The sequence below is a fragment of the Anguilla rostrata genome, chromosome 4 (assembly GCF_018555375.3).
Source record: "Anguilla rostrata isolate EN2019 chromosome 4, ASM1855537v3, whole genome shotgun sequence".
NCBI classification, from domain to species: domain Eukaryota; kingdom Metazoa; phylum Chordata; class Actinopteri; order Anguilliformes; family Anguillidae; genus Anguilla; species Anguilla rostrata.
In genome coordinates, this window is record NC_057936.1 from 46,465,521 (window position 1) to 46,492,365 (window position 26,845).

Genomic DNA, 26,845 nt, shown 5'->3' on the forward strand with positions numbered 1-26,845 from the left:
GCAAAAGCTTCACATTATCAAACCGCAGCTCTTTGAAAATATTGGTAATCATCACCCTGATTATAATTAGCTCATTAAAGGCAAGCTAATTATTTAGCCACAAAGTACCTTTATATGCTACATATTATTTTCAAATAAAATATGAATGTAAAGGTTGTCTGCAAAGCAAAAAATTACCTGATATTCCAAAGTCTCTCTTATGGTCAGGTGGTCATTCCTGGGGGGGAGGTTGGAAAGTTCTGGAAAGCACTGAACCTTCACATACTATAACGGAAAAAGAAACCAGCCAGGTGTGGGCTGTGTTGTACTGTAGTTTACACTTAATGGTCAGGAATGAATGCGCATTCATTTCAAGCCCCAGTGTAACTTGTACTTTCCCAGATTACAGTATGCAAGTAGTTCATGTTCTCCCTTCTTCCTTCCAGAACATCACACGCATGTACACATTTTAAACACGCCAATAAAGGTTTACCAGAAAATGTGATTTAATAGGACACTGCTCTACTCTGCCCCCTAAAGGACTATTAAAGAACACCACCATTGTTCCTTAAAGGGGAAATTAACACAGATTCACACACGCGCCCCATTCATTGACAAACTGCCACACTTTTGCATTCTTTCACATTTGCGGTTCACCCTTTTCTCTCTAATGACATGAAAGGGGTTATTACTGGCCGTCACACATTTTCCCTCCCCTTAGTCAATACTGGGAAGGCAAGAGAAAGAAAACAAACAGGAACCATTTGACACTGTGGACAATGGGATCCGAGAGGAAGAGTCGGCCGTTTGCTTTGGAGTGCGATCTCAACCCGAAACGCAAGTGATTACACATTACAAACAGCCGGGGGGGGGGCTTCCTTAATTTACCGTACATCACTACAACAGGTCAGAGGAAACAAAGCAGATGAACTACTAACTATCTACAGAGAACCTCAAGAGAGAACAAGAGAATGCTGACAGTACCCATCACACATTAGAACCTGTGGGAAAACAGACATACTATTGCGGTTTTACATTTTCCTTTTAATGTAGTTTTTCCTCCCAACATTCTTAAGAATGAAAAAGAAAGATCAGAAAACAGCATAAAAGAAACAAGCATTTGGGGGAGAAGTGAATCGTATTCTGTATGCCGGCCTCAGATTTCAATGTGTAAAAACATATCTACACTGTGTTCTGTACTGTTAAAAACAACAGTTTGGTTTGCACAAAACGACACACCATGATGTACTCTGCAGAAATCACTTGTAATACAATCATAAAAATACTATCAAGCAAAAACAGACAGTACTTGTTATTAATGAATTCCTATAATAATTTATATATTGTGTGTTAAGGAAACAGTGATAGTAACCAGTGACTGATGCTCATGAGTCCATATATTTGGATCAGCCCACAATCCACCTTTAAGAATCTAATCTATTCGGTTATGGATAAATGCATGTTCTTTCAAAAAAAGATCCACTTTCTTTTGGATTGATATACTATAGCTGTAACTGCCGACTGTAGCCAATCCTGTACTTGATGAGTGTAAGATCTACACAATGCTCTTGTTGTCAGCTTTGGCTGACAGTAGATTCTCACTGGAGTACTTTGCTGACATACATCTAGCCCCGTCTGAGGAGGAATACTTGTGGGTGGCTGTTCTTCCCTGCGAAAATCTTACAGTTGTGTGATTCCAAGCATCGAGCGCGAGGGCAGAAGGAAACCAATCCAAAGCGATGCGGAGCGTCTGATGCGCTCCGGACCTGCGGTTTTCCCTGGCACAGAAAGCTCTCGGGACTCTTTCTCCCAGACTGCCGATCACAGTTTGAGCCTGGCATCCTTGGCCTCCATGGCCTTGGTGGCGACCTCGGCTCGGACTGTCAGAAGGCGCGCCTGCTCAGCCGCCCCCGGCGCCTGCGTGTTCTTCAGCAGGAAGTGACTGATGAACAGCTTCAGGCCTTCCCGCAGCATTCCCAGCTTCGGGAGTCCAGAGATCCTGGCAAACACAACGACTGACATTGATTCCGTGGCCTTTGACCCTACAGTTTAAACAGTCTCAGACACTGCTTGTACTGTAGGTACATTTGTCAACACCCAAGCAGCAAGAATTTGAGAAGACTAAAGCTATGAAGTAATACATACTAGGATTGCTTACGCCGTGTAGCCATACAATCCAGTCACACTGAAATCTAAAACTTTATTTTTGCCAATTCAATGCACTGTATATTTTAAAAAATACAAAGAAGAATAAGTTTGTAGCTTGTGAAACTATTAAATAAGCATGTGTTATACCGTAATGAATAGAGCTAGAAGAGAAATGCATACACATTGGAATTAGGACACATACCTCCCAAATATGCTTTCAAGTTCTCCAGGATCGGTACCATTGAGAAGTTTAGTCAACACCTGACGTAAGAACCGAACTTTAGGCTTGTCCAGCTCCCCAAACTCTATAACCTGCAACAGAGAGAGAGACAGCGGTCAGGAGACAGAATACAGAACAGCACTGAAAAGCAATTGGTGGTGTTCACATACATTAGCCAAAATCCAGGCCACTTTCGTAATTGTCAGATGACTTTCGAATAAATTCTAGTTAGCACATGACAGTTCGTGAGTTTGGAGGAAAAAAGGAAAAACAAAATTAACTTAATTTGCATATGAGAAGAAGAAAAAAAGCTATCACTTAATTTGTAAAGTAAAAGCACAAATGTTGACCCAACCACGTGTGAGCACACAGCTGGGCCATTTTGTGAGCGACAGACCTTGAGGATGGAGAGGGACAGAGACTTCTTCTGGAGGAAGTGGACGACCAGCTGCACCAGGTTGCTGAAGGGGCCACTGGACAGGCTGGAGAGCTCCTTGAACTTGTCCCACAGGCTGAACTGAAAGGTCATCTGGGGGCAGACATGATGACATCACCGGGGTCACAACCTGTGGCCTGAGAGAAACTACTCCCGGCACAAAGCACATACCACCTCTAGACTTCCATGCAGCAGTATGATAAAGTCAACATATCGACAACTTTTTTTATGTCTCATAACAATGGATGAACACTAGAGAACACAAACAAATCAAACATATATCAGATCTTATTCATTTCAGATTTCAAAAATTAACTGTCATGACATGAGCATGAAAGGGATTTTTCCCCACTGTAGCAAAGGACAAGCGCCAAATAATGCAAACAAGCAAAGCCTGCATCCCAGCTGAATAAAATCTGCTTTTTCTCGGCCAAATCGTAATTACCATTTCAAAAGTAACCAAGATATGCTTAGGTGGGAAAAAGCCAACGGCTCCTGAGGAAAACGTTCTGAGCAAAACAATGAGTGAACAGGAAAGGCTGATATCAGACATGGAGGAGCCACCTGGAGAAGGGGGGAAATGAGAAATGAGAAGGGGGGAAATGCTTTGTTCGATCATCGGTGTGAAACTCACACAAGATGAGGGGCGAGAGGCAGCGGCCTTCCTGCGCCTCCATCCAGTCAATCTAAACGCAGCGCGCTTCGTCCTCAGCTTTTAAAATCGGTAAAGCAAGCGGTACCTTTGAACCTATGAGACACGAGTTCAGCCGTTGCTCCAGCGAATCAAAAGCAGCGATTTCTGGATGTTATTGTTTGAACTGAACACCAAAACACACGGTGGCCAGTTTGTACAGGGCAGTATTTCCACTTCTGATACCTGGTTTAGTCTGTCATGGTTGTTACACAAGATTTTAACGGACTGGACTGCACAGTAAAACGTCCAGTGTTAATTCAACCGTCACGCTCCGATAGGGACCACATGTGTTCTGAAATAGTAAGAGTTAGCTTAACACTTAACATTTTACTGTGTGCGTTTTATTCTTGGGTTAATAAAATATAAGACTGCATAAAAGATATCACGTATATCTGAGCGCACAGGACAACACATAAACGTAACACCGAAAGTGCTCAATTCCAATGTAGTCCTCCCTGGAAAGAACTAGCCCGTGTGCAGCATATCTGGACACAGGTCTCACTCCCATAACAGTAATCACGTTGCTCCTGTTTCCAGTTCAAAGACGCCCGCAGTCCTCCGAGCCCCTCCTCTAGCGCAGTGACGGCTGGAGCACCTGGAAGCGCCGGTCGTGGGAGCAGAACTTCTCGCCCAGCACGGCGTAGAAGGCGTTGAAGCTCTTCTCCTGCAGGCAGCAGTCCAGGATCACGTGCACGATCTCCCTCTCCTGCTGGTCCTTCAGGCCCAGCCTGCAGATTTAAGGGCCCCACAGGGAAATTAGCATTAATCATTTACATTGAGCTAATGAAACAGTGCGGACCGCGGTCTATGCGGAAATAAACAGGAAAATCATGCAGTCATAATGAGATCACCTCCTCCTTTAGTGTTTTCAGCAAACGGCGGTCTGTCATCATGAATGTGTAAATGCCCTTAGTAACGACAAATGCATCCCCTCCCCCCATTTCAATGCATCAGTTTTAAGTACTGTGAAAAGCAAAATACAACACTTTCATGCAGTATTACAAACAATTATGGATTATTTTAGCCATTTTCGACCAGTATTAACATTACACTCACTGGTTCACTGCATGAAAGTCTTACATCCACACTAATCAGCACACTGCAACTGCAGCTTAGTTGTATTCATACCTCAAGAGTTTCTCAAAGGCATCCAGGTAGTCCTCACAGGTCATGAGCACGCAGAAAATGTTTCTTCTGACATCCGTGTTCATCCTCTGCTTTCGGGCGAGCTCCATAACCCTGGCACTGAACTAAAAACAGGAAGAGACAAGATGGAGTGCACAATAATGAAGTTAGCAAGCAATGCTAATGCTAATCACCAACTATGAGTTTGATTTACACTACACTCTAAATGTTAATGTCAATAAATACAGCATAAAATGGGGGAAATGAAGACATAATTGCTGGGCCTGGGGAGGTGGGACCCAGCTCTGCTGAGGGAATGGGGTGGAATAAAGTTTTGAAGACAACTACAACTTGCACAGCTTGCCCATCTTAATAACTATACAGCAGGGCCGTCCAACCATGTTCCTGGAGTTCTACTATCCTGTAGGTGTTCATTTTTAGCCTAACGACAAATGCTGTTGAATGAGGTGCACTTTGTTAGGGGTGGAGTGAAAATCTACAGGACAGTAGATCTCCAGGAACAGGGTTGGGCAGCCCTGCTATACAGCATGCTGAAACTGTTAAACAGTATTTTTAAAAAAGGGGTGTCGTTTTTTTTAAATTTCTGTGCTGACAGGGTGTGAATGAGACCCAACAGGGCCAATGAAGGGGGGGGGGGGCGATGGTTGGCATTACCTGTCCTCCGGCTGAACTCTGCTGTTGTTTGTTACCATGGTCACCAATCATGGGGGCCCCGCTCCAGGAGGACCCCACGATCCACCAGCGACCGACCTGGTCTGCCGCTAGAAGGTTCTGGAGCGAGACGCGCAGCTTGACGTCGCTGCCACTCGAGCTCTGGCTGACCTGGGGACACGGTAACAACGGCCTTCAGCCAGCTCACCTCCGCCATCACAGCGTGTGCTTTACCTCACTGGCCAGCGTTACAGTGTTACTCATCCCACCCAACGCTGACCTCACAGCTCTACCAAGCAAGTTCTACCCCTTTTTTTCTGTCGCCTTGTTGCTACTTGTTTTTTAAATATTTCTTATCATGTCAGTTATTGATGGTTATTAGTTCACATCCCTTATGTTATCTGACTTGATTAAAATGGGCTAAGGTGGGCTGGTGACAGATCACAACCTACTCTGGTAGTGCGAAAGACAAAGGCACAGCACATGCTGTAGGTATAGAGACAAATATCCAAACATTCAATGTTGAACCTCAGTCTGGAATTAGACTGTATATCTCCATTTCCTCTTCACTCTTCCCTAATCCTCCGTTCCTACGTTTATTTGCCATAAGATAAAAGTCCCTACTGGAAAAATTAGCACATTCCTCAAAAGAATTTTGCTTAAAGTTTCTGGCCAGGAAAATAACTGGAATACAGTGTAAAGCCAATCTAATCCTCCAGAGGAAACTGCTCAGTGGCATATTTTATGGAGCGACGCCCTCTGGTGGTGTAGCCTTATTCTACATGTGTGACGTTCAAGACTCATGCATCTGCTGGGACCCAGTCAACAAATGGTTCTCACAATGTTACTGGAATGTTTTGTCAGTGTTGTAACATTGCCACCACATTGCAGAAACATTGTGAGAATGTTTTGTGTTAGCTGGCGAAATGGTTTGTGATACTACGTAAGGAACGGTTAAAAGACTGAGTATGAAATACCTCCCATAAGCAAGTCTTTAATGCATACTGCCATTATGTCACAAATTATTTAAGTGCCTTAAGTGCTGTGTAAGCTCAAATTTCAGAAACCAGTATACTTGCAGGTGTCATGGTTCCAATCTAAAGTTATATTCCTATAATGAAAGTGAAGCACCAATGTGGTAAGAATACAGCAGAAGAGGTGGGCAGCCAGTTTTATGTAAAGATGTAAAAATGGCAAACGCGTTACCCACCCCAGAGGACGACAGTAGTAAAGCACATAACCGATAACATGTAAACCCAACTGAGTGTGGAGAGTAAGCAGGCACACAGACGACAGGGAGAGCGGCCATTACCATACTCCTCTGCAGCTTGCGCAGTCTCTCCACAAGCTCAGGATCGTACCCCGGGATCTTCCTCATGTCATTGTTCTTCAGAGCCAGCATCGTCTCCAGCATGAAGCGCACCTGCACAAGAGCACACACACAGCATATGAGCAGAGGCACACACACACACACACACACGCACGCACGCACGCACACACAGAATGAACAGACTCTCTCTCACACACACACACACACACACAGCATATGAGCAGTCATGCACACACACTCACACTCACACACACACATACACACACACAGCATATGAGCAGTCATGCACGCACACTCACACTCACACACACAGCATATGAACAGAGTCACACACACACACACAGCATATGAGCAGAATCTCACACACACACACACACACAGCATATGAGCAGTCACACACACACACACAGTATATGAGCAGTCACATACACACACGCAACATATGAGCAGTCACACACAGCATATTAACTGTCACACACAGCATATGAACAGTCACACACACACACACACACACAGCATATGTACAGTCACTCACACAGCATATGAACAGTCACACACACACATATACACACACACACACAGCATATGAACAGACTCACTCTCTCTCTCACAAACACACGCACGCACGCACACGCACACACACACACACACACACACACAAGAGTCACACACAAATGAACAGCAATATTTATCTACACCACTAATGTTCCCAACATGTGTACAATAACAACCATAGCCCTTGGAGGAGCTGCAGGGAAGTTGTCTTTTGTGTACCCCCTATAATCAGCAACCCCTTCACACCTAAGAAACCAGGTGAGGCGAGTTAATCGTGTAATCAACTACTGTCATTGATCAGTGATCACCTGCATAGCGCAAAGCTCTCTATGGTCAAGAGAAAATGCCACTGATCTATACCTAAACATATGCACACACCTGTACACAGGCATAACACACACAAACACACACACAGACTTTAATAACATCCATAATATAGGCATAAGCACAACACACGCATACACAAACACACGCACACACACAAACACGCGCACGCACACAAGCACACACGCACACACGCACACACGCACACACGCACACACACACGCACACACACACACACACACACAAACATGTATAGCGTATGTGAGTAATGCAGTACTCGGGTTTGATCCTGGAACTTGTCTCCCAGGCTGCCAGCCTTGCGCTGGGCGTCAGAGATGAGCTCCTTCAGGGCCATGGCGTCGTCCTTCCGCAGGGCAAAGCCCACGTTCTTCAGCACGAACAGGATGAGCTCGATGTCCTTTTCCGCGAAAGAGCCGGCCAGCTTCTTCAGGATGTCGAATATCAGCAGGGAGTGCACCACCTGGAAGTTGTACAGGTGAGCCACGATGGCCACCAGGTTGTCGCACTCCTTCCCCTCGCCGGCGGACTGGTACGCTTCCTCAAAGCGCCGAACCACCGTTTCCAAAAAGTGTGCTCCTACCTGCAGGACAGTAGCGTGAGGTGAGCTTAAACGAACATTCAAACAAGGCCAGGAGACCCTGAGAGGGGAACATAGGCATTTTCGTCAGTTTTGTTTTTCAAACACGTCGCTCCCTTGTAAGCAGTTTTATTTAATATGGCCCAGTTATAACACTGTGAGCACAACTGACATAATCAGTTTTGTGACTGTGACCTTCAACAATGGCATTATAAAGAGGGGACAGTACTCTGCTACTGGAAATAATGCAGGTTCTACACCATTTTAAAAAATCTGTTTATAAAGAAGAATTCACATCAAAGCAATAAAATGAAAAGTTTCCAAGATGTATTATAATGTAATAGGACTGTGCCAGTGTAAAAGTTATCAATTCAAATTATGACCTTATTAAAAAATAAATGTTATTTAAAGCATGCCTTCAAAATGAGCAATTCCAACAAATAGGGGAATAAACACTGTCATTAATTTTTAAGTTTTACAGAGAACGCAGAAGTATAGGGCTGATAGTCATAAAGCGCCTCAGACTAGCGGAGGTGCTGACCTAGGATCAGGTTTCCTCTATACATACATGACCTTGTCCATCATGAGCCGAAAGGCAAAACTGATCCTAGATCAGCAGTCTGAGACCAGGCCCAGCACTGTATGGTCTAGTTGCTATTCATCAATAGCTGCATTAGCTTATAAATGAACTGAGCAGAAGATAAGGCACACAGATCATGACTGACTAAACAAACTCCTGACTAACGACCTCCCACAGGTTAATGTTTAAACCTCCCACACAACAAGACCCAGTTTACACACACAGCATATCAATTCTCTTTCGCCAAACACTGAGAGAGAGAGAGAGAGAGAGAGAGAGAGAGAGAGAGAGAGAGAGAGAGAGAGAGAGAGAGAGAGAGAGAGAGAGAGAGAGAGAGAGAGAGAGAGAGAGAGAGAGAGAGAGAGAGAGAGAGAGAGAGCCCAGTGTCTTCGCTGCTTTCCTTTGTATTACCCCAGGTCCTGAGAGAGAGAGAAGCTGCCTCACTGCCATTCCCCGCATTTGAAAAAAACCTTCAGCAATTCTTTCTTTTTTTTCTGATTAACTCAAATTACAATAATTTTGCAAGCTGCCACTTTTCACTACATTTCACAGAAGCACTAAATGTTCTTCAGTGTTGTATAAGTTCATCTGTGCTTGACTGCTTATGAACACTGAGAAACTGTATCAGAACAGGAATATGCCCAGTATTAGCTAATATCCCCACTATTAATGCCCCTAAACAATTCAGACAGACTTCATTTTCATATTTCAAATTAAAATATATAACACAACTTTCTTCCCTGAGAAACCTTGGTGTAGTGTCGATTCATCATCTTCTTAAGATGCAAATTTATTCATGTAACATCACAGCTCCTGGTTAATTAGCTTTTTCAGGCAGGCAAACCCGTTTCTAGTTTCTCAATGAACTTGGATTTGACCCATCTGACCTTTTAAAAACTAATTCTGTCTCATTTTTGACCCATTAACATTTTTGCTTCCAGTTTATAACCTGGACAGGTTTGGAATGTTGATAAATAAAAACAGGACCCTTACGGAAGTTTTAAATAAATAAAAAAGAAAATTCACTTGAAACCAGTAAGCTGGGTCTGTTCACCCAGCTGCAGGAGTATGAGGCCTACCTCCAGCCCCACGGTGTGGTGTAAAACGCTGACCAGCATCACGTGCTCCATCAACAGCCGATCAGGCATCAGAGCCGGGGTGACGCAGGCAGCCAGCAGCACCTCCGTCAGAGTGTCATTCATGTCCTTTCTGCTGTGGGTCATGTACAGCTCCTCCAGCTGACCACTAATGGAAGCTAGATTGGGTTCGCTGAGCCTGCCAAGCACAGAAAAAAAGGAACAAAGTCAAGATCTCCTTTTTTATTGAGAAGTAGGGTTAGTATATCCTGTGTATATGGTAAAAAGGGGGACACTGGGTTAAAAAAAAAAGTAGCCTACTAAAGAGCATCATTTTAGAACTGATGCGTTAAAAACGACATGGCCTATAACTTGTCATTTTTTAGCACACATCCATATCTACTTCAGGACAACACACTTTGTGTTAATTTCAACAGTCTGTGTTTAAAAAATCTGTCTTTGGTACGCATAAATTGAGTATCTGTAGCACAAAAACAATAACTTCGACACAAAATGTGTTGATGGTAGCACAAAAGTAGTAACACAAAATTTAATCACCATGGTGATAACGAACGTATTTTACAGATATTAACGAAATGCAATACTAGGTTTAAAACGGTACCTATTCACAAGTCCTTTTATGCTCCTCTTGAGTCTCTCCAGCTCAGCTCGTCGCTTGCCATCCGCTGCCTCGCGCAGGTGAGGAGGTACATACTTTCCTGGTGCAACTGAAGTCTAAATGTTGAAGATAACACGTCACATGTTTTGGCATGCTTTTCAAAAAAATTACCCTTTACATTTTAAACAGCTACAATTTTAAAACTTCCATAAACCCTGAATACCGTTTGACTTGCATTATCCTCTTTCTCGTCGGCCACTTCCCTAATGTCTTCCTCTGGTTCACCCTTGTCATGTTCTTCGTCCTCGCATTCAGAAGCTTCAGCACTGTCATTCCCTGCACCGGCATCTTCTGCATCATCTTCCTCATCTGTAATAACATCCATTTCATCCGAATCGTTGTCGCTGTCAATATCGTCATCAACGTCATTGGCGCTGTCATCCTGCTCATTAGCGTCGCCTGACAATTCAGAGTCGCTGTCTTCCAGTTTCTTTAATTTATCCTTGGCGTCTGTCACCTCCATTTCCTCGTCACTGTCATACATTCCAGTTGCGGACAATCCAGGCTCGAGTGCTCCCAGGATGTAATCCAGTCCGTCCGCAGCAAACGACTGCGGGAGAGTCTTTTTGTTTTTCCTCTTGTTAAGGCCAAGATATCGCTCTAATTTCTTTATTTCCTTGTCCTCCGCAACGTTTGCTTCCAGAAGTGCCTGTTTTCTGTTTTCTTGTAATTTACTCTTTTTCGCACCCTGCTTCGACGCAGTCTCTTTCGGTTGTTTTTTTGCTTTGGAAGTCTGCCCCTCCATTTGCTTTGAATTCTTCATTTCACTTTCATTGATGGTTGCTTTATGAGGTTTTTTGGAATCACGTTTCGCCGAGTTGTTTTTATCTTTTTTATCAGTGGTTGTCGTTTCATTGTCATCATCTTTAGAAGCTGAGCTGTTTCCTTCGAATTGATGTTTGTTTCCTTCATAATAATGTTTCTTTTTAATCTTCTTTAATTTTCGTTTTTCTTTGCGCAACTCTTTTCGACTCTTATTTTTGATGAGCCTGTTGCCATCCTCTTCAGTTTCATCACCACCACCAACTTTACTTTGAACAAATTCATCAACGGAGATCATGTACTTCTGCAGCTTACCGGTGTCACCTTTTCTTCTCCATTTACCTCGCGTTTTCCCCTTCATTTCTACGTTAAATGTATCTGCACGATTTTCAATAAAACACTGGTTAATTCTGTCATTTGCTGAACAGCTATAACGGCATAGCTGTATAAAAGCAAACTGGCTAATTAGTTGAACTAAGCTACGCTAGGTAGCCGACGTTAGCTAGGCTATATTTTTTTCTTCGAGAGGTAAATTTCTAAGTTGCCTAAAATGAGGAGGCAACAAATGTATAAGATTTGTTTTCTTCCTATACTTCTGTAATATAACAGAGCATTTACCACTTTACACATGCTCTATGCACATGCTTTAGAAGGGCGCCGCCATCAAACTTAATCAAAACAGGAAGTGGGACCTTGTTTAAACACCCTTTCCGCTTTCTTGACCAATTATTTTGATTCTACGAGCCGCCATGTTTGGAGGTGCCTGAGGGAAATTTTCTTTGTCGTCATTTAATTCTTCAGCGCAAACTCATCTTCTAATTGTGTAATAGATTATACTAAGACAATACATCCAATTTAAAAAAACGAAATGCTTGATATGCATGTTTAACGAGCATCTTAATTGCTTACATTCCCAGCTCTCTGCGAAAATCGGTGCGTTTCATTGCCTTTTTGTAAGCTAATGACAGTTTCATGGACAAACTTAAGTACCACTGACACGCTGGAGAGTTAAAATCCATGCTACACGACAAGGAGGAAAGGATATTATAAGGTGCATGTTGGCAGTTGTGTGCATTTCCTCTTGTAGAATGCACCCTTATTCATTTTTTGTGAATAATAATAATAATAATAATAATAACATAAATCATAAAAGCAGGTTTTATGGGGTGACAACGCTGGGTCATGTGCTGAGCTCTTGGAGAGGATCTGTGAGGGCTGGGAGCATTCCTAACTTACCAGTATCTGGTAAATATACCTGTGTTATGAACTGTTTTAATTAATCATTTAAAAACTGATTAACTATGAAAACAAGCAGACAGGCTGTCCAGGGGCAGGGTTTAGGACCCCTGCAAAAGTCCTTCCTGCTGCTGATTCAACTAGATTGTGCATGCAGTGCCCTATTATGCCTCCAGGGGGCACAAAGTCTCCCCTTGTCCAAGAGAGACACAAAACAGGGCAATGGGCCATTTAGATAGAATTTTCATAGATCCATTTTCATAGGGCCATTTTCATAGATCATGTAGTTCTTTCAGAGAAAAGGGGGTTGGAGTTATCTGGTTTTCCAAGCCTGGCTCCCTCAGTCTGGCCAACTAATTACTAATCACTGAATAATTTGCTCAATATTTCTCTCCCTCTTTACCTCAGCTGATGTGTAGTGAGTATTCTGATGTATCAAGCCACAGTCCATTATGGTGATGGTAATGATGATGATGACGATGCACACATGCACACGTGTGTACACATACACACACACACACACACACAAATTTCCTCAGTATTGTGCTCACTAAGAAGTGAAAATTCTTATTTTTCAAGCAGGAGAAGTAAACGGAGATATGAGTAGAGGTAACACACTTAAACCATTTCAGAAGAGCAAGTGTGATGTATGGACTGCAACACAGATAAAGTTAGTATATTTAAGGCTTATTAATGGATCAACACTACAGAGACAAGCCCTGCACCTCACTTAATGAAAAATAGTGGCCATACATCTGCCACATCCTCCTGAAATGTAACAACATGTCATGCAGTGGCCAAACTAATCACCTGACAGTAACCTAAAAAGTGTCATTTCTAGCTGCGTTGATCTCAAGTCTGGCAAGACAAAATGCATGGGGGCTTGGGGATGAAAATTAGGGTCCAAATGCATTTTGCATAAGATTACAGCTTTTTATCTGTAAATACCCACAGTGGCTCCTTACAAGGCAGGGGTAAAAATGTAAGCAGTCTAAGCCACTCTGGACATAAGGGTATCTGCTTCGCTAATAAACATAAAAGTAAGTGAGTGACCAAAGAAACAAGTTGTACACTTTTCCTCTTTATACAAGTTGTAAGGAGGTACTGTCAGAACACAATGCATAATGGTATCAACTCATGCAGACAGACAACTGGGAGCCTCCATAGTCTGTGGCAGTAGACCTCTTAATTTAATTCAGAATGCTGTGACTCGGCTGCTTGTCTGCCTCTTAAAGCATGCCCATGGTTCATTTTCCCCTTCCCTCATTCTCTGGCACTTGTTCACTGCATGCATATAATTCAGCAGTAAGGTGCAAGTCACAGACCCTTCCTCTATCCCCTTTACATCCGTGAATGCTATTTATTATGGGCAGCTTCACAGAGCTAGTGTTAGCCTAGTGGGCCATCAAGCACAAACCCACATACAGACAGAACATGTAAAATAGTCATTTGAGAGGAAGAGGACTGGGAAGAGGAAGAAGACTGGCAGCTAGGTTGATTTTCTGTTTAATACAACAACAACAAAATTAAACAATGAAGTAGTCTACATCCGTTCTGAATTTTTTTAATTTTTTTAAGTGGATTTTCCTCAGCTTTGTCACACATTAGCTATTTTGCTTACAAACTAAATTCATTCTTAGTAATGAAGAGTCTGTCTGTATCTCTGGTCATTAATAGCCAGGATATTCAGTAGGCAGAGAGCTATAAATTCCTGGGAATCTCCTCCTTCTTAAAATGGAAGGATAATACCACCTCTATGCATGGTGTTTCTTTCTGAATGTTCATTCATAGGTTTTTATATTTGTTCAAGAAGATATCAGTCAAAATTAAATAACTTATGGTATGACCTTTTCACTATACATTCTAGCCATAAGCCAACTGCAGGATCATTGTTTGCATGTAAATATTAATTGAATATTCATCTGAATGTCCGTACGACTGTTGGTTTTCAACAATTCTGCCTTGACTTAAATTATATAATGCCTTTCTTGTTATTTCTTACCACTATCTTAGGAAAGACCAGTTAGTCGCACATTTATGACAACCCCAGAATCTTGCAAGTCGAGCGATGATGATGTAATTTATTTTGAGGCGTTTTTGTGGCGTCAGAAAAGCTCGATGTCTCCGTATTATGACTCATTCAAAAAAGGGCCGTACTATAAGTATGAATTTGTTTTTCTAATGTATTTTGGTTTCAGTTTAATTCATGACAGCAGCACGGCGTTGGAAGTTAGTGATTGATGCTCCTGTGCAATATGAAGAATGGACGAAGACGATGTGACTATCAGAGAACAGAATTTTCACAGCCAAGTTCGAGAGTACATCGTAAGTAAAACGTTAGCAAGAAAGCTAGCCGCGAAGCCATTGGAGCATATTAAGCTCGTACTAGACTAGCCAGCGATCGTTGTTTTTGTGCAACATGAGTTTTAAATACCAAGAAAGGAATTCAGTTTCTTTGGAGCCCAAGTAAAAGTGAGCTGATTTTCAGCCAAAGTGTGCGTTATGTCCAATTTCCTGTTGCGTTGCAAAGTGCATACACTGGCAGTTGGCTGCCGATACCAAGCAGCAGAGCTAGTCAACTAGTTATCATAGCAATCCAACTAGTCCTGTTGCAATCACTTCGATAATGAGCTACCAGTCTGTCTATGTAGCTGGGTTTCTTTGCAAAGTACCGGCTAACTACCTACCTAGCTTGCAGAATTTGTGCTAAAGAAGATAAATGCTTGGCGCATTTTAGAGTAGTACTAACTACGTAGTTTGCTACTAAGCTAACGCAATTCAACTAATCTGGCTATGTTTGAGGAATTATTGATTGTTATCAGTAGGTTTGATGGGTTTGCAAAAATGACAGCTCTGGCCGTTAGTGAAGTAGAATGTAGCTAGCTAACTAGTTGAATTCGTCGGCCATGCATTTGCAGCTAACCAGACGCGACCGTAAGTTTAATACCCGAAAATATTTAGATGCTTTTGGATATTTGTATAACCTAGAATGATTATCTGGATATTCCACATTATACTTAATGTCTTTCGTCATATTTGCTGGAAATGCATTGCTGGAAGCAGGCTGGTGTAATAATGCAAAAAGCCATGGATAGCTCTTGTGTTCGTGAAACCGTAAGCCTTGCCAATGCACTTTAAACTGTCAGTAACGTTAGCCTTTGGCAGTCACTCCAAGAAAAATCAACCATTAATGCCGATGTACTGTTTGTATAATCATTAATCCTATTTTGAATTCCATGATATTCGATAAATAAATTGTCCTTTAACAGTTTGATTGCGGCTAAGGCTACAGGGTTTCAATTCAAATCCAGAATACTGAAAATAGTAGATTTTTAAATTAATTTAAAAACAATGTGGCCCATTAGGGGTAAACAGCGCACATTATGATTGACTTATTAGAATGTCGGACAGGTGTGGCTAGTATTCTCAGCTCAACCAAGATCTCTCAGAGTATCCGGTGTACACGACTTTCCATGTGATGTGCTGTACACCACCCGAAGGGTTCCGGTAACAGCTTGATGTCTTATTTACTGATAGAGTTGCAAGCACCTCACCCATACTCTGTGATATGTTATCCATATGTTAACGTGTAGGAAGAGGCTGACGACTTCTCTTTTTACTCTTACCCATCCACCAAACAGTGAATGCGAACCGTAAATAGAGTTCTGCGGTCCCTGCAAACCTAAAACTCAGAAGATCTGACGAGTAATGTCTGAAATGTTATTATGGAGTGACTGGAGTATTTGCTTCCTAAGAACTGTGGTACACCACTGATATAGTTGTGTTGTGAATCTCAAAAAACAGTAGAGCTATATTGTTGTTGTTTGGTTATTTGAGAGATATCGCCCATGGTTTTAAATGGCACAGCTGCCCTGTACTTACTGTCAACTGGAGCACTTTTTAAGTATTTGGTTGTGTGAATGTAGCCTATTATGGTTGTGAATGTGTAAGTCAGATTTCACTGTGTCTATGTCTAAGTCTGTGTGACTGTGTGTGTGTGTGTGTGTTGTTGTTGTTGTGTTAATAAAGGTTTCACATTTGTGCATCCATGCATTTTTGGGTGTGTTAACTTATTCCATGTGAAACCTAATTAATTCCGACTGAGCAGTGTGTCTGGAATTACAGTAGGTGGATATTTTTGCTGTCTATGTTCGGTCTAACATTCTGGAGGCCATTTTTAGACCATGTGTGCAGATTCCTTCTGCAAGCTTTGTCTAATCTTAACTTGACCACCTGAGACATGGCACTAATTTGACACCGTTCAAAAGCTGACATCAGTCTCTTTTCACACTTATCACATATGATAATAACGCTGGCAGAATGCTGAAAAATGAGCGCCTCTTGACCGGCCAGAGATACCTTCGAACTTATCTTGAGTGGTGTGCATATTCCTTCACAAAAATTATGAAGCCATTTCCAGCACCTTAAGATGTTCTTCATTTTTTCTTTTTCATTATTGATTCACTTTGGTCATTGAGAACATGTGTATTTGGTTTATTGTGTTCAGTAACTCTTAAGTTGACCTTATTTTGCCGGTGCTTCTTTGGATGTAGATCTGAGAGCCCGGTGGAGCAGGGTGTATAGATGAGCTGAATGAGTGTGCATTCATGGTGCATTGTTTTATTCAGGAGTGATTAATCCGCTCTATTGAAACTGCACAGGCTCTGACCCACAAACAGACTACGTGGGGTGGTGTTACTGCGGACAGCAGAATTCGGGCTGCATGCCGAGTGGTTTGCGGGCGGATCCCTTTCACACCGAAACGAAGGCGCCTTCGACAGGAGTGCTAAGCAGGCAAATGGGCAGTTTCTACTCCAGTGTGACTGGGCCTCTGACCATGAAAAGCAATCTTTAGTGCTTCTGGAAGAAAACAACACACTTAAACACATTTGGGTACAGCAAGCACCAATTCTTTGCTATGTCAGAGCATGTGAATTTGATACATTTTAGCTCAAGGCTTTTTCGACCAGAAAACAAGAGATAAAAAAAGAAGATTGGCTTTATACATTACATTATTGTTTAAAAATGAACTTTTAAACTTCCTCTGGGTGAACAGCCGCAGGTTAAGTCTTAACTGTAAAACAATGCCTGATTGGGTGGGGATCTTTTCTCATGCTTCTTCTTCATACAGATTAGTCCTTCTCCAGGCCCGTTTCAGAAAAACACAACCTGCTGATAAATGAAACTCAGGGATTAATGTGAGACCACGCCTTCATTCTGTAATTGTTTGGTGTTGTTTCACTTGCAGCTAAAGTGCTTTCACTTGCAGCTTTGGAGTCTCAATGCCTTAGGCTGCAGTAGACAATGACTGGTGTGATCACCTGTCAGTGCAAGTGCTTTATTAGAAATTGTGGAATGAGGTTTTATTGAACCAATTTGAAACTGCAGTTTTTATTTCTCCTCCTAACCTGGAATGTCCGGTGGTGTTTGTAGGCCCACCCCAACCCATCCAAACGCTGCAACCTCGTCTGCAGATAGACAAAAGATCACATGCTCTCTGAAGCAGCAGGCCATTGCTTCTTTTGTGTCTGCAGTCCACCCGGTGAGTGGAACTCCACTTCATGCGCAGCTGGTGCAGATCGGCCACAGGAGGCGCTGTTGCTCGATGAAGCGGCCTTACCCTGCTGACTCCAGCCCTCCCTCCCTCCCTGGGTGATGTTCTGGCTCGCCCTGAGCTGTCCTGTGGAGCTGGTGGGCACAGTCTCCGTTAGCACGGTCAAGCTTCGATGCAGACCCTACATAACACTGAGGCCCTGTTCAGACCTGGCATTAAGATGGGTGATCCGATCACAAGTAGACAGCTCTTAACTACAGGTGTGAATGCACCCAAGATGCATTGAGGACGCGTTGAGATCCGATCACTCAGACCACATTCGGAGGTGGTCTGGGCCGCATATGGCCACATTCTTTTAGCAGTGTGTACACAAATGCGTCCTGGGCCACATTGAAGGGCTGCCTAGTCAACCGACGTCCTCTGCGTAAGCGGAAGTACGTACTCATTCGCGTGCCAACTGCGTCATATTAAAGTGCGAAGCAACAAGAAGAAGCCACAACAACAGGCAAAATGGATTCTCATGGATGGAGTTTTCTGTTTTTGTTTTGATTCTGCCCATGCGTCAAGGTCTTTGCAAACTTCTTCTTCTTCTTTTAATTTCCGGCAGACTAGGCACAGGTAGTGCATTGCTGCCTCCCGCCGGTTAAAAACAACAACGCATTTGGTCTTTGCAAACGGAAATGATGTTCATTTGCATATTGAGCGGGGAAGTGAGATCCGATCACAAGTGGTCACTTGAGACGCATGTGGAGACGCATTCTGATGCCAGGTGTGAACTGACATCCGTTTTGACTGAATCTAGACACAACCTGGATATATCTGGATACAAAGTACAGGTCTGACCAGTGCCTGAAGGTCAGTGCTTTAACAACACAACAAAAATATTAACAGTATGGATGTAGTTTAGAAAAGTACAATGAATATTTACCCAAATATCAAGCAGGAGCAGCTGAACCCCAGCATCCTGCCTGGGAGCCTGCAGTACTGAAGAGGGGAAGGGTCAGGTGTTTTGCATGCAGAGCTGCTGTTTCCCAGATAGCAGGGGATTAAGCTTGTTGCAGATTTGATTCCCAGACGCTGTCTTTGTACTTTTGATCAAGGTATGGAAACTGAATTGCTTCACTATATATCCAGCAATAAAAGTGGATATTTATATAAAAATGCTATAAGTTGTTTAAGTTGCTCTGGATAAGAGCATCTGCTAAATGGCAGTAATGTAATATAATACATGTAATTATCAAAATAGAACGTCACCTGTGATGTAGATGGACAAACAACTACTTTAACGCCCTTTGAATGCAAAGTTAACTGGCCATGGCGCAGAGTTTGCAAATCCCCTATTTAGAGCTTCTTATCTTCTTATCTTTCACACCCCCCATTCACAGCATGTACTCCTCCTCTTCTGGCAGTGTATCTGCACCACCCACTCCTGTACGCTCTCCACCCTGCAGTTTCAGTGGGGAAATCAGCCGTCCTTAAATGTCTCCCTCTTAGGCGAAAGCATTGTTCTGGGTTAATCTGGTTTTATTTAGGATTTTACAATGTAGCTGGTGGCCTGTTGGGTCTCCTCTGTGGTCCCGTTGTGGTTTACGCATGCTTTAGTTTTTTTATTACCTATGTGAGTTCTTGTGTACTCCCGTGGCCATGCAAGAAAAGCAAGGCCTGTGTTTTTTAACTTTGCGTAAGTGCACACGCACTTCATGGCTTTATGGGTACCTTTCCTTGGACAGGACCTGATTGGATTAGATAACGGGAGCTGAAGTGTGGGATTATCTAGCATTTATCTAGACTAATTTCCTGAAATGTGGCAGGTTTGTGAAATGTGGTATCTGCCGGTGCTGCTGACATGGGCTCCCTGCCGGAGGAGTTTGTGCTATTTCTGTCCAATCTGTGTACTCAGGCTCATGTTTGAAATGTCACCCGTACATGATTATCCACTGGTAATTAGCCATGTCACAGTAGACTGCTGTCACTATGTATGAAATTAGATTATTATGAAACCACAAACATTTCCCTAGTATCTTGCCAATTTAGTTGCCATTTATTATCTTTTTGTTATCAAAAAGAATGAACAAAAAAGCTTTGTTATTATAGAGGTAATATTTATTCCATTAGTTCTACAGGAATGAAACAACACATGGCTTATATGTTTATTGTGTGCTATGACTAATCTTGTCAGGGTAAATTTCATGATAAATATGGGACATGGTATTCTCTGCATTTGCAATCTTATATATGTGGTAAAATATAATGAACTTAAAAAGCACACATAACTATATAAATCAGAATAAATATAATAAAATATGTGGCTAATGAAAATGCCTTAGAGCACAACCCATTCAACTGTGAACAGCGCTGGTGTACATTATTGGACTCCGTTGTAGTCTTGTGAATCTAATCCAAGCCTGTTTTAATGAGGACACTGATACCTTAGTTTGCAGCCTGCGCTCCTTTTTTTTTGCTTGTTTTTTCCCCTGCTTCAAGCCAGGTTTGTATGATTCATACATGCCTCGCGCCATGAAATGTAGACCTGTCAGTCACTTAACAATCAGTCATCTCAGTCATCTCTCGCGCCTGTTTTAAAGCAATGATCGACAACGACTGATGCTGTGCACTGTAAAATAGAAATGGCAGAAAAATGACAGAAATGAAGCAGAAAGGAACTCCGTTCCAAAGGGCCCTGCGAACGCTATGTTGGAAAAAGCACACGATTTCACTTGTAAATTCTATGAGTCCCCGGTCGAGGGAGTTTGCGTGTTCTCCCCGTGTCCGTGGGTTTCCTCCCACAGTCCGGAAACATGCAGGTTCGTGTTCACTGGAGAGTCTAAGTGGCCCTTGGGGTATGAATGTGTGAGTGAATGGTGTGAGTGGCCTGTGATGGATTGGTGACCTGTCCAGGGAGCATTCCTGCCTTTCACCCAGTGTCTGCTGGGATAGACTCCCAAAATGGAACGTTTTTGAATGGTAATGTGAAACTCATCCGTTGACATGTACATTTATATGAGGTAATGTTTTCAGTGTGATCAAAGATTGTGACTAAGCTGCTACAAGTGTCTCCTGACATGAATTTCCGTGGACGCGTGCCTGTCCCATCCTCTGGATTTATTTCAGCGAATAAGTGTGTGTTGAAAATCAGCCTGTAAGGCTGGCTTTACACTTCAGGTGTCTTTGATCAAATCCGTGTTGGCCATAAGTGCCTCCTGTCCTGCTATCATTTAGAGTGCCTGTTCCCATTCCATCCCCTGGACTGACTTTGATACTTTGGAGCTACGTGTTGAAAAGCTGCCAGTAAGGCTTAGTTTGTGCTTGTGGTGTCTTTGATGAGGTGTTTGTGGTCTTTTGGATGATGTCACAGTCAGGTACAGTGTCTTCGGCCTTTTTCCAAACAGCACAGCTGCTTTAATGGGTTTGTTTGCAACCTGCCATTATCGGACGCGGTTCTTCATTTCTTGCTTCCTAAACTGTGTCAGCCATGGAAGAGGGTTTTGTGCAGGTAACATGTGAGGTTTAAGTTCTCTGATATGTTTGGGCTAAACCCCTCTCTGAAAAGTTACATAGAAAGGGAACCAGTAGTGAAATTCTGAAGAATAAATAACACGATGTTCCTATTTATGCAGGTTCAGTCAAATGATGCTGTAAAAACGTATTTGTTTATGCTGTGTAAAATAGCATTGCAATCCATGTAGGCTACGTGTACTTTAAGCTCTTCTGATGTCACCAAACCAGGGCACAAGAGTCTGCCAGACTGTGACTCTGGTTCAGGCATTCAATCATTACACTGGTGATAAACTGGTCTGAGTACCTTCCATTAATTTATAACTTGTGTTTTTGTTAAAATTTTCTTTGTTTGCAGATCTGCTTCCTTCTGTTTGCTGTCCTCTACATCGTTTCCTACTTCATCATCACCCGGTACAAGAGGAAAACTGGTAAGAACAGACAAGCACGTGGGCTTTTCATAGTGCCTTTCACTGAAACCAGCACCTCTCAAGCAGGCTGTAATTTGTGTGTTGTGTGTTCCTCATATGTTGAAAGCTGAAATGTTTTCACAGCAAATACAGATGGGTCGGTTGTTTGGGTTATCATTATGCTCATATAGGCTTTTCTATGCAGGCATCGTGGCTGTCCCCTCTGTCATCAGTGTTTTTGAGTCATGTGACTTTATGCAAGCATGCTCGAACCTCACCCAGGCTAGTCTTATGAATGTGTGCAGTTGCATAGACCACAGCTCGTAGCTACATTTACATATTTGTCTTTTGCTTCTTAAATTAGGAATAATTTTATGCAGTAAGCCCTGGTGTCCTGCACTGTTGACCTGGATTTGAATGAATACCTGTTATAGAGTCACATAGCCATCGAACATCAGTACAGCATTTACCTAAAAGGAAACATTTATTTAAAAAATGTTGTACAGCTGTTGGAGGGATATACTGTGGGTCTAAGGACAATAGGTTGGTATATTGAGGATATTGGTGGGGTGTCTGTGAGCTTGTTTTAGGCCACACCTGAGAAAATCCAGCTGTATGAAAGTTTAAAACTTTTACAGAGAAAAATGAAAGTGTTAGTGGTTTTCCACCTGTCTGAGGAATGGTGGAGACAGTGATATTAATGACAAGAGGTGTGCCAGTCAGGAAGGGTGTGTCTTCATTTCCACTGACAACAGTACATAGTGTATACACTAAATGTTATAAACTTCACCTTCAGAATGGTCTGTTTGGAATGGCGTCAAATGCTGACTTTTGGTTTGAATTTAGAATGGCGTTATGCTTCACGTTTTGCAAATCTGTTACATAGCTGTCTGTTTACTGAAGGTCTTCAGGTTAAGGATATGATGTTGTGTACGAGTATTTGAACCTTCAGCATTTATTTAACTAAATTTTAACCTTCTGCCCACGCTGCAAGCGCTCTTCCTGAGGGCATGGAGTTAGACCTGCAAAACCTGCTGCTGTTAATGTAAAGTTCACAGTTAATTAACATTAATATTAATGATCTTTCTGCACTCTACAGATGATCATGAAGATGAAGATGCCATAGTCAACAGAATATCGTGAGTGCAACTGTGTAAATTTGTGGCTTGAATGTGTTGAAAAATTGATTTTTTAAAACTTTTAACAGATTGATAAAATATCTGTATTGATATTTCTGTAGCAGTGGTGGCATGGTGCTGTGTGGTAAAATTAGCCCTGTAACCACAGCCTTTATGAACAGGAGGGAGGAAGCCATTGTTTCCTTTCCTTTTATCATACAAACTAGGCTACATCGGGAAACTGGGAATTGCAGTCGACTCATTTTGCATCATAATGATCAGCAGCTGAAAGGCCCCCAGGGACACTGTTTATCACAGTGACACCAGGAGGTGCTGCTGCTGTGCTCGCTCGTGACACTGTCAGGGGTCAGTGTCAAAAGGGTCAAAACCCTGTGGGGTTTGTCTTCTGCTCGCTGTACTCAAGGCCCTTAGCGTGCAGCTCGGGGGACTCTGTCTACTGTTGTGTGTTAATAGAAAGTGGACAGAATTTTAAATCCCATTGGCCATCCCCTCCTACTCCAAGTTTGCAAACGTAGGGCAGCTGGCACGTCGTCTTAGTAGCCCTCCCCCTGTAACACCAGTGTGCTGGGTCTAGTAGGACCGGGGTTTTGTTGACATGCTGAACGTGGGTCCACAGTGTGCCCCGCTGTACTAGCACGCAGGTGAAGCTGACCGCGTCCTTTAACTCTCCTCCTTGTCCCTCGGCTCCTGTTAATGAGTTTGCTACTCTCCGTGTAAAACGGAAACCCAATAAGCTCTTGTTAATCGTTATCATGATTAATATGGAATAGTCATCCTGCCGATAAAAGAGTCGTTAGAAATTGGAAGGGGAAAAAGATTTTATGCCATATTTACCATATTTATCTAACAGCAGAGTATGGCTTGAAAACCCACTCAGCCACGTAGCCCTCGCTAGCAGACCACGCCAGATGCATCCACCCGTGTTGTCTTGTGACCGCGCGCTCGCCGTCGCTTCTCTCGCGCGCCTGGCGGGCGCGGTTAGCGCGCTTATGGAGCCGCGTGGCACTGTGCTAACGCTTGCTCCCCCCCTGCAGGCTGTACTTGTGCACCTTCACTTTGGCGATCTCGGCCGGGGCGGTCCTGCTCCTGCCCTTCTCCATAATCAGTAACGAGATCCTGCTGTCCTTCCCCAAAAACTACTACGTCCAGTGGCTCAACGGCTCCCTCATCCATGGTCAGTAACCCACATTCCACCTCTTTTCTTCATTTTTATTGTCGTTTCTGTTGTCACCCCTTCCCCCCCCAGTGCCTGCGGATTTTTAACTGTAGTTGAGTCGTAGCGTCCCGCGCTAGGCCAGCGACCGGCTTCTCTCACCTTATTAGAAGTCTGCTAACACACACCGTCTAATGAATTCCCCATGGTGTTACACTGTGTGGGATGAGCCTGTGAAATAGCTGGCTTTATTTAGACCCCCTGAGTCAGATAACCAGGTGAGGGAAAGGAACCAGGAGGCCATCTTGCTTATGGTGCTTGGTTATGTGCCGGCTGTCATGTTTTTGGGTTTTGACGCCCAGGCTCAGTACTCCTGTAGTTTTGGTCCCTTTCCTCACACCTGAGGGTTGTTGGGTCAAGTTTCCAGACACATTTGTACTTTTCCCCTCTCTGTTGATTAGATCTGATTTGACTGGAAGTGATGGACCTGACCCTAAACTAGACTGACTCGCAAAAAATGTCTTTAATCTCACAGAATAGTGGCCAAAAGATAACGTTTTTAACTCACTTTATATTGAAAAATTGGCCTGTGTGTACGTTGGGCTTGAATGCTGTAATTAGTGTCTGAGAGTTTTTGTGTTTTGTATTAATATCGCTCAAGAGGAGTTGTCCTTTAGTCAGCTGAGTTTGCTTTCAGAACTAACTGTAATGGCCTTGAAAGTAAGCTTAGTTCAGTAAAAACAATATGTGAACAGACATTGCTGGAACAGCATTGAACAACAATAATATTGGGTGTTTTTTTCCAGGTATTAAACAGTTTGTACTGGTTCCAGGTCTGAGGATATTACTCATGTGGCCACAAGGTGGCATCAGAGCTCATTGATTTTCTGCTCAATTTCTTCAGCCAGGCTGTGATTGTCATCCTGGGGTATCTGCGTTTTTGACTGGAATGCAAGGGAAACCCTGGAAGTGTTCCCTCAGTGATTTCATAATAACATCAGGCCAATTTTGCGTGATGTCACACCCGACTTACCTGTACAGTGTGGATGTATGCTGTGTGTGTGTGTGTGTGTGTGATTAAACATCTTCTTTTTCAGGGCTCTGGAACCTGGTTTCCCTCTTCTCTAATCTCTGCCTCTTCGTGCTGATGCCCTTTGCCTACTTCTTCCTGGAGTCGGAGGGATTTGCTGGATCAAAGAAGGTACGGCCTGTTTGTTTGCGGCTTTGTGTTGATTCGCTCGGTGCCTCTGACGGGAATCGGGCCACACAGCGCCTCTTAGCCGTTGCCCAGGGGGCGGGGCGGGTGAGTGGGATTATTGCGGAAACGGAACCGGAGTGTGAGGGAAGGCTGAGAGCCTGGTGGGTTTATAACCGATGAAGGACATGCTCCTCACTTCAGCTGTGTGAAATGGGAGGATGAAGGGCTGAACCTGACTGAATGAAGAGCAGGTTGCATGTGCACAGACATTAATTCACTGAAAATGTAAATAACGGCCATTTTGAATTTCAAGAACGGAATCTGAATGAGTTTTCTGAATTGAAATGGAACTAACCCTGGCACGTATCGGTATTGCCCCAAACCTGATTATAACCGTGCGCAGAAGAGTCTCACGTGCGGAATGGGGGGGTGGGGGGGGATTGTTGTCCCCTCCCCCCGGCTCCTCACGGGCGCTGTCAGCCAGCGAGCGCGCAGCGGTAGGAGAAGCAGGTGCCTGTGCCGTGACCTCTGGCTGACACTTGTCCGTGGCTGCGAACTTTAACATGAAACGTAGAGACCCCCCCCACCCCCCCCCGGCCCACCCCAACCAACCGCTGCAATGATCCAGATGCTGCTCAGTCTTCAACACCACCGCCTGCCCCCCACCGGCCCCTCATGATTTAAGGGCCCAAATCCCTCAGATTAAAACATCAAAAGAGCAGTCTAATAATCATGTATGGCCAAAAAAAAAATCTTTGCTCACTTCCTTGTTTAATTAATTAGCTGTGGAGGCCAAGGCCGGGACTCGGAGGGTCCATAAAGCCAGACGACATGACAGCACAATGGAGTGGGGAAAGCCGGGGCAAAAAAAAACATCTTGTCCTGTGTCACAGTTTGAAACCCTCCTGGTTTATGTCTGTCCAGGCAAACTTCATAAAAATGAGCCTGTACTGTAGTTTACGGTCCGGGGCGGCTTCTTCCTCCCGCTAATTTGCATCCGGGGGGGTCCCGGCAGTAAAGCGCAGGCCCGGGTCGGTAGGAAGTCGTTCCCGGCCTCCGTCGCTTCATGCCTCTGCGCTCTTTCATTTCGCCGTGACTGTTTCTTGCTACTGATCATCCATAAATGCGTTGGGAGGAAGTGCTGCTCAGTGTTAGCTACACGTCGGGGGGCGAGCGCGGGCGCAGGGGGGAAGCGGTGGAGCTGTTCGCGGGTGAGGGGGTCGCCATGCTGAAACACTCAAGGACCTCACGGTGACATGAAAGCAGCGCTTGAGCATCCATAATGCGAAATTAGTCCTGTATCAGTGGGAGCATTAAGATCCAATCTCTGCGGTTTTTACGCTGGCCCCTTGTCTTTGTGTATTTCATGTTTTATGTGCCCGCGTGGACTTTAATGCTTTTCAGCTGAGGAAATGAAACGTTAAGAGCTGATTTAGTACACTGCGAGCCCGGGCGGTAATTTGGGAGAGCGATTGTTTACTC

General features: G+C 43.5%; 2 protein-coding genes across 2 annotated transcripts in view; one reads left to right on the forward strand and one right to left on the reverse strand.

Annotated features, from left to right (window-relative positions):
• Positions 1–1,002: 1,002 nt before the first annotated feature.
• nom1 (nucleolar protein with MIF4G domain 1) lies at positions 1,003–11,870 on the reverse strand. The gene is made up of 11 exons (XM_064332778.1): positions 10,580–11,870; positions 10,360–10,472; positions 9,741–9,936; positions 7,761–8,084; positions 6,587–6,697; positions 5,278–5,445; positions 4,606–4,727; positions 4,073–4,205; positions 2,745–2,876; positions 2,330–2,439; positions 1,003–1,978 (listed from the first exon to the last, which is right to left on the reverse strand). The coding sequence occupies exons 1-11, from the start codon at positions 11,537–11,539 to the stop codon at positions 1,801–1,803; spliced, it is 2,547 nt and encodes an 848-aa protein (XP_064188848.1). The 5' UTR covers positions 11,540–11,870; the 3' UTR covers positions 1,003–1,800.
• A 2,629-nt stretch (positions 11,871–14,499) lies between these two features.
• Positions 14,500–26,845, forward strand: part of lmbr1 (limb development membrane protein 1) — a 50,311-nt gene continuing 37,965 nt past the window's right edge. Inside the window, exons 1-5 of the mRNA XM_064332779.1 lie at positions 14,500–14,739; positions 21,822–21,894; positions 22,973–23,012; positions 24,047–24,186; positions 25,263–25,366. Of these exons, the coding sequence (XP_064188849.1) occupies positions 14,677–14,739; positions 21,822–21,894; positions 22,973–23,012; positions 24,047–24,186; positions 25,263–25,366 (420 nt within the window). The 5' untranslated portion in view covers positions 14,500–14,676. The remainder of the gene's footprint in view (positions 14,740–21,821; positions 21,895–22,972; positions 23,013–24,046; positions 24,187–25,262; positions 25,367–26,845) is intronic.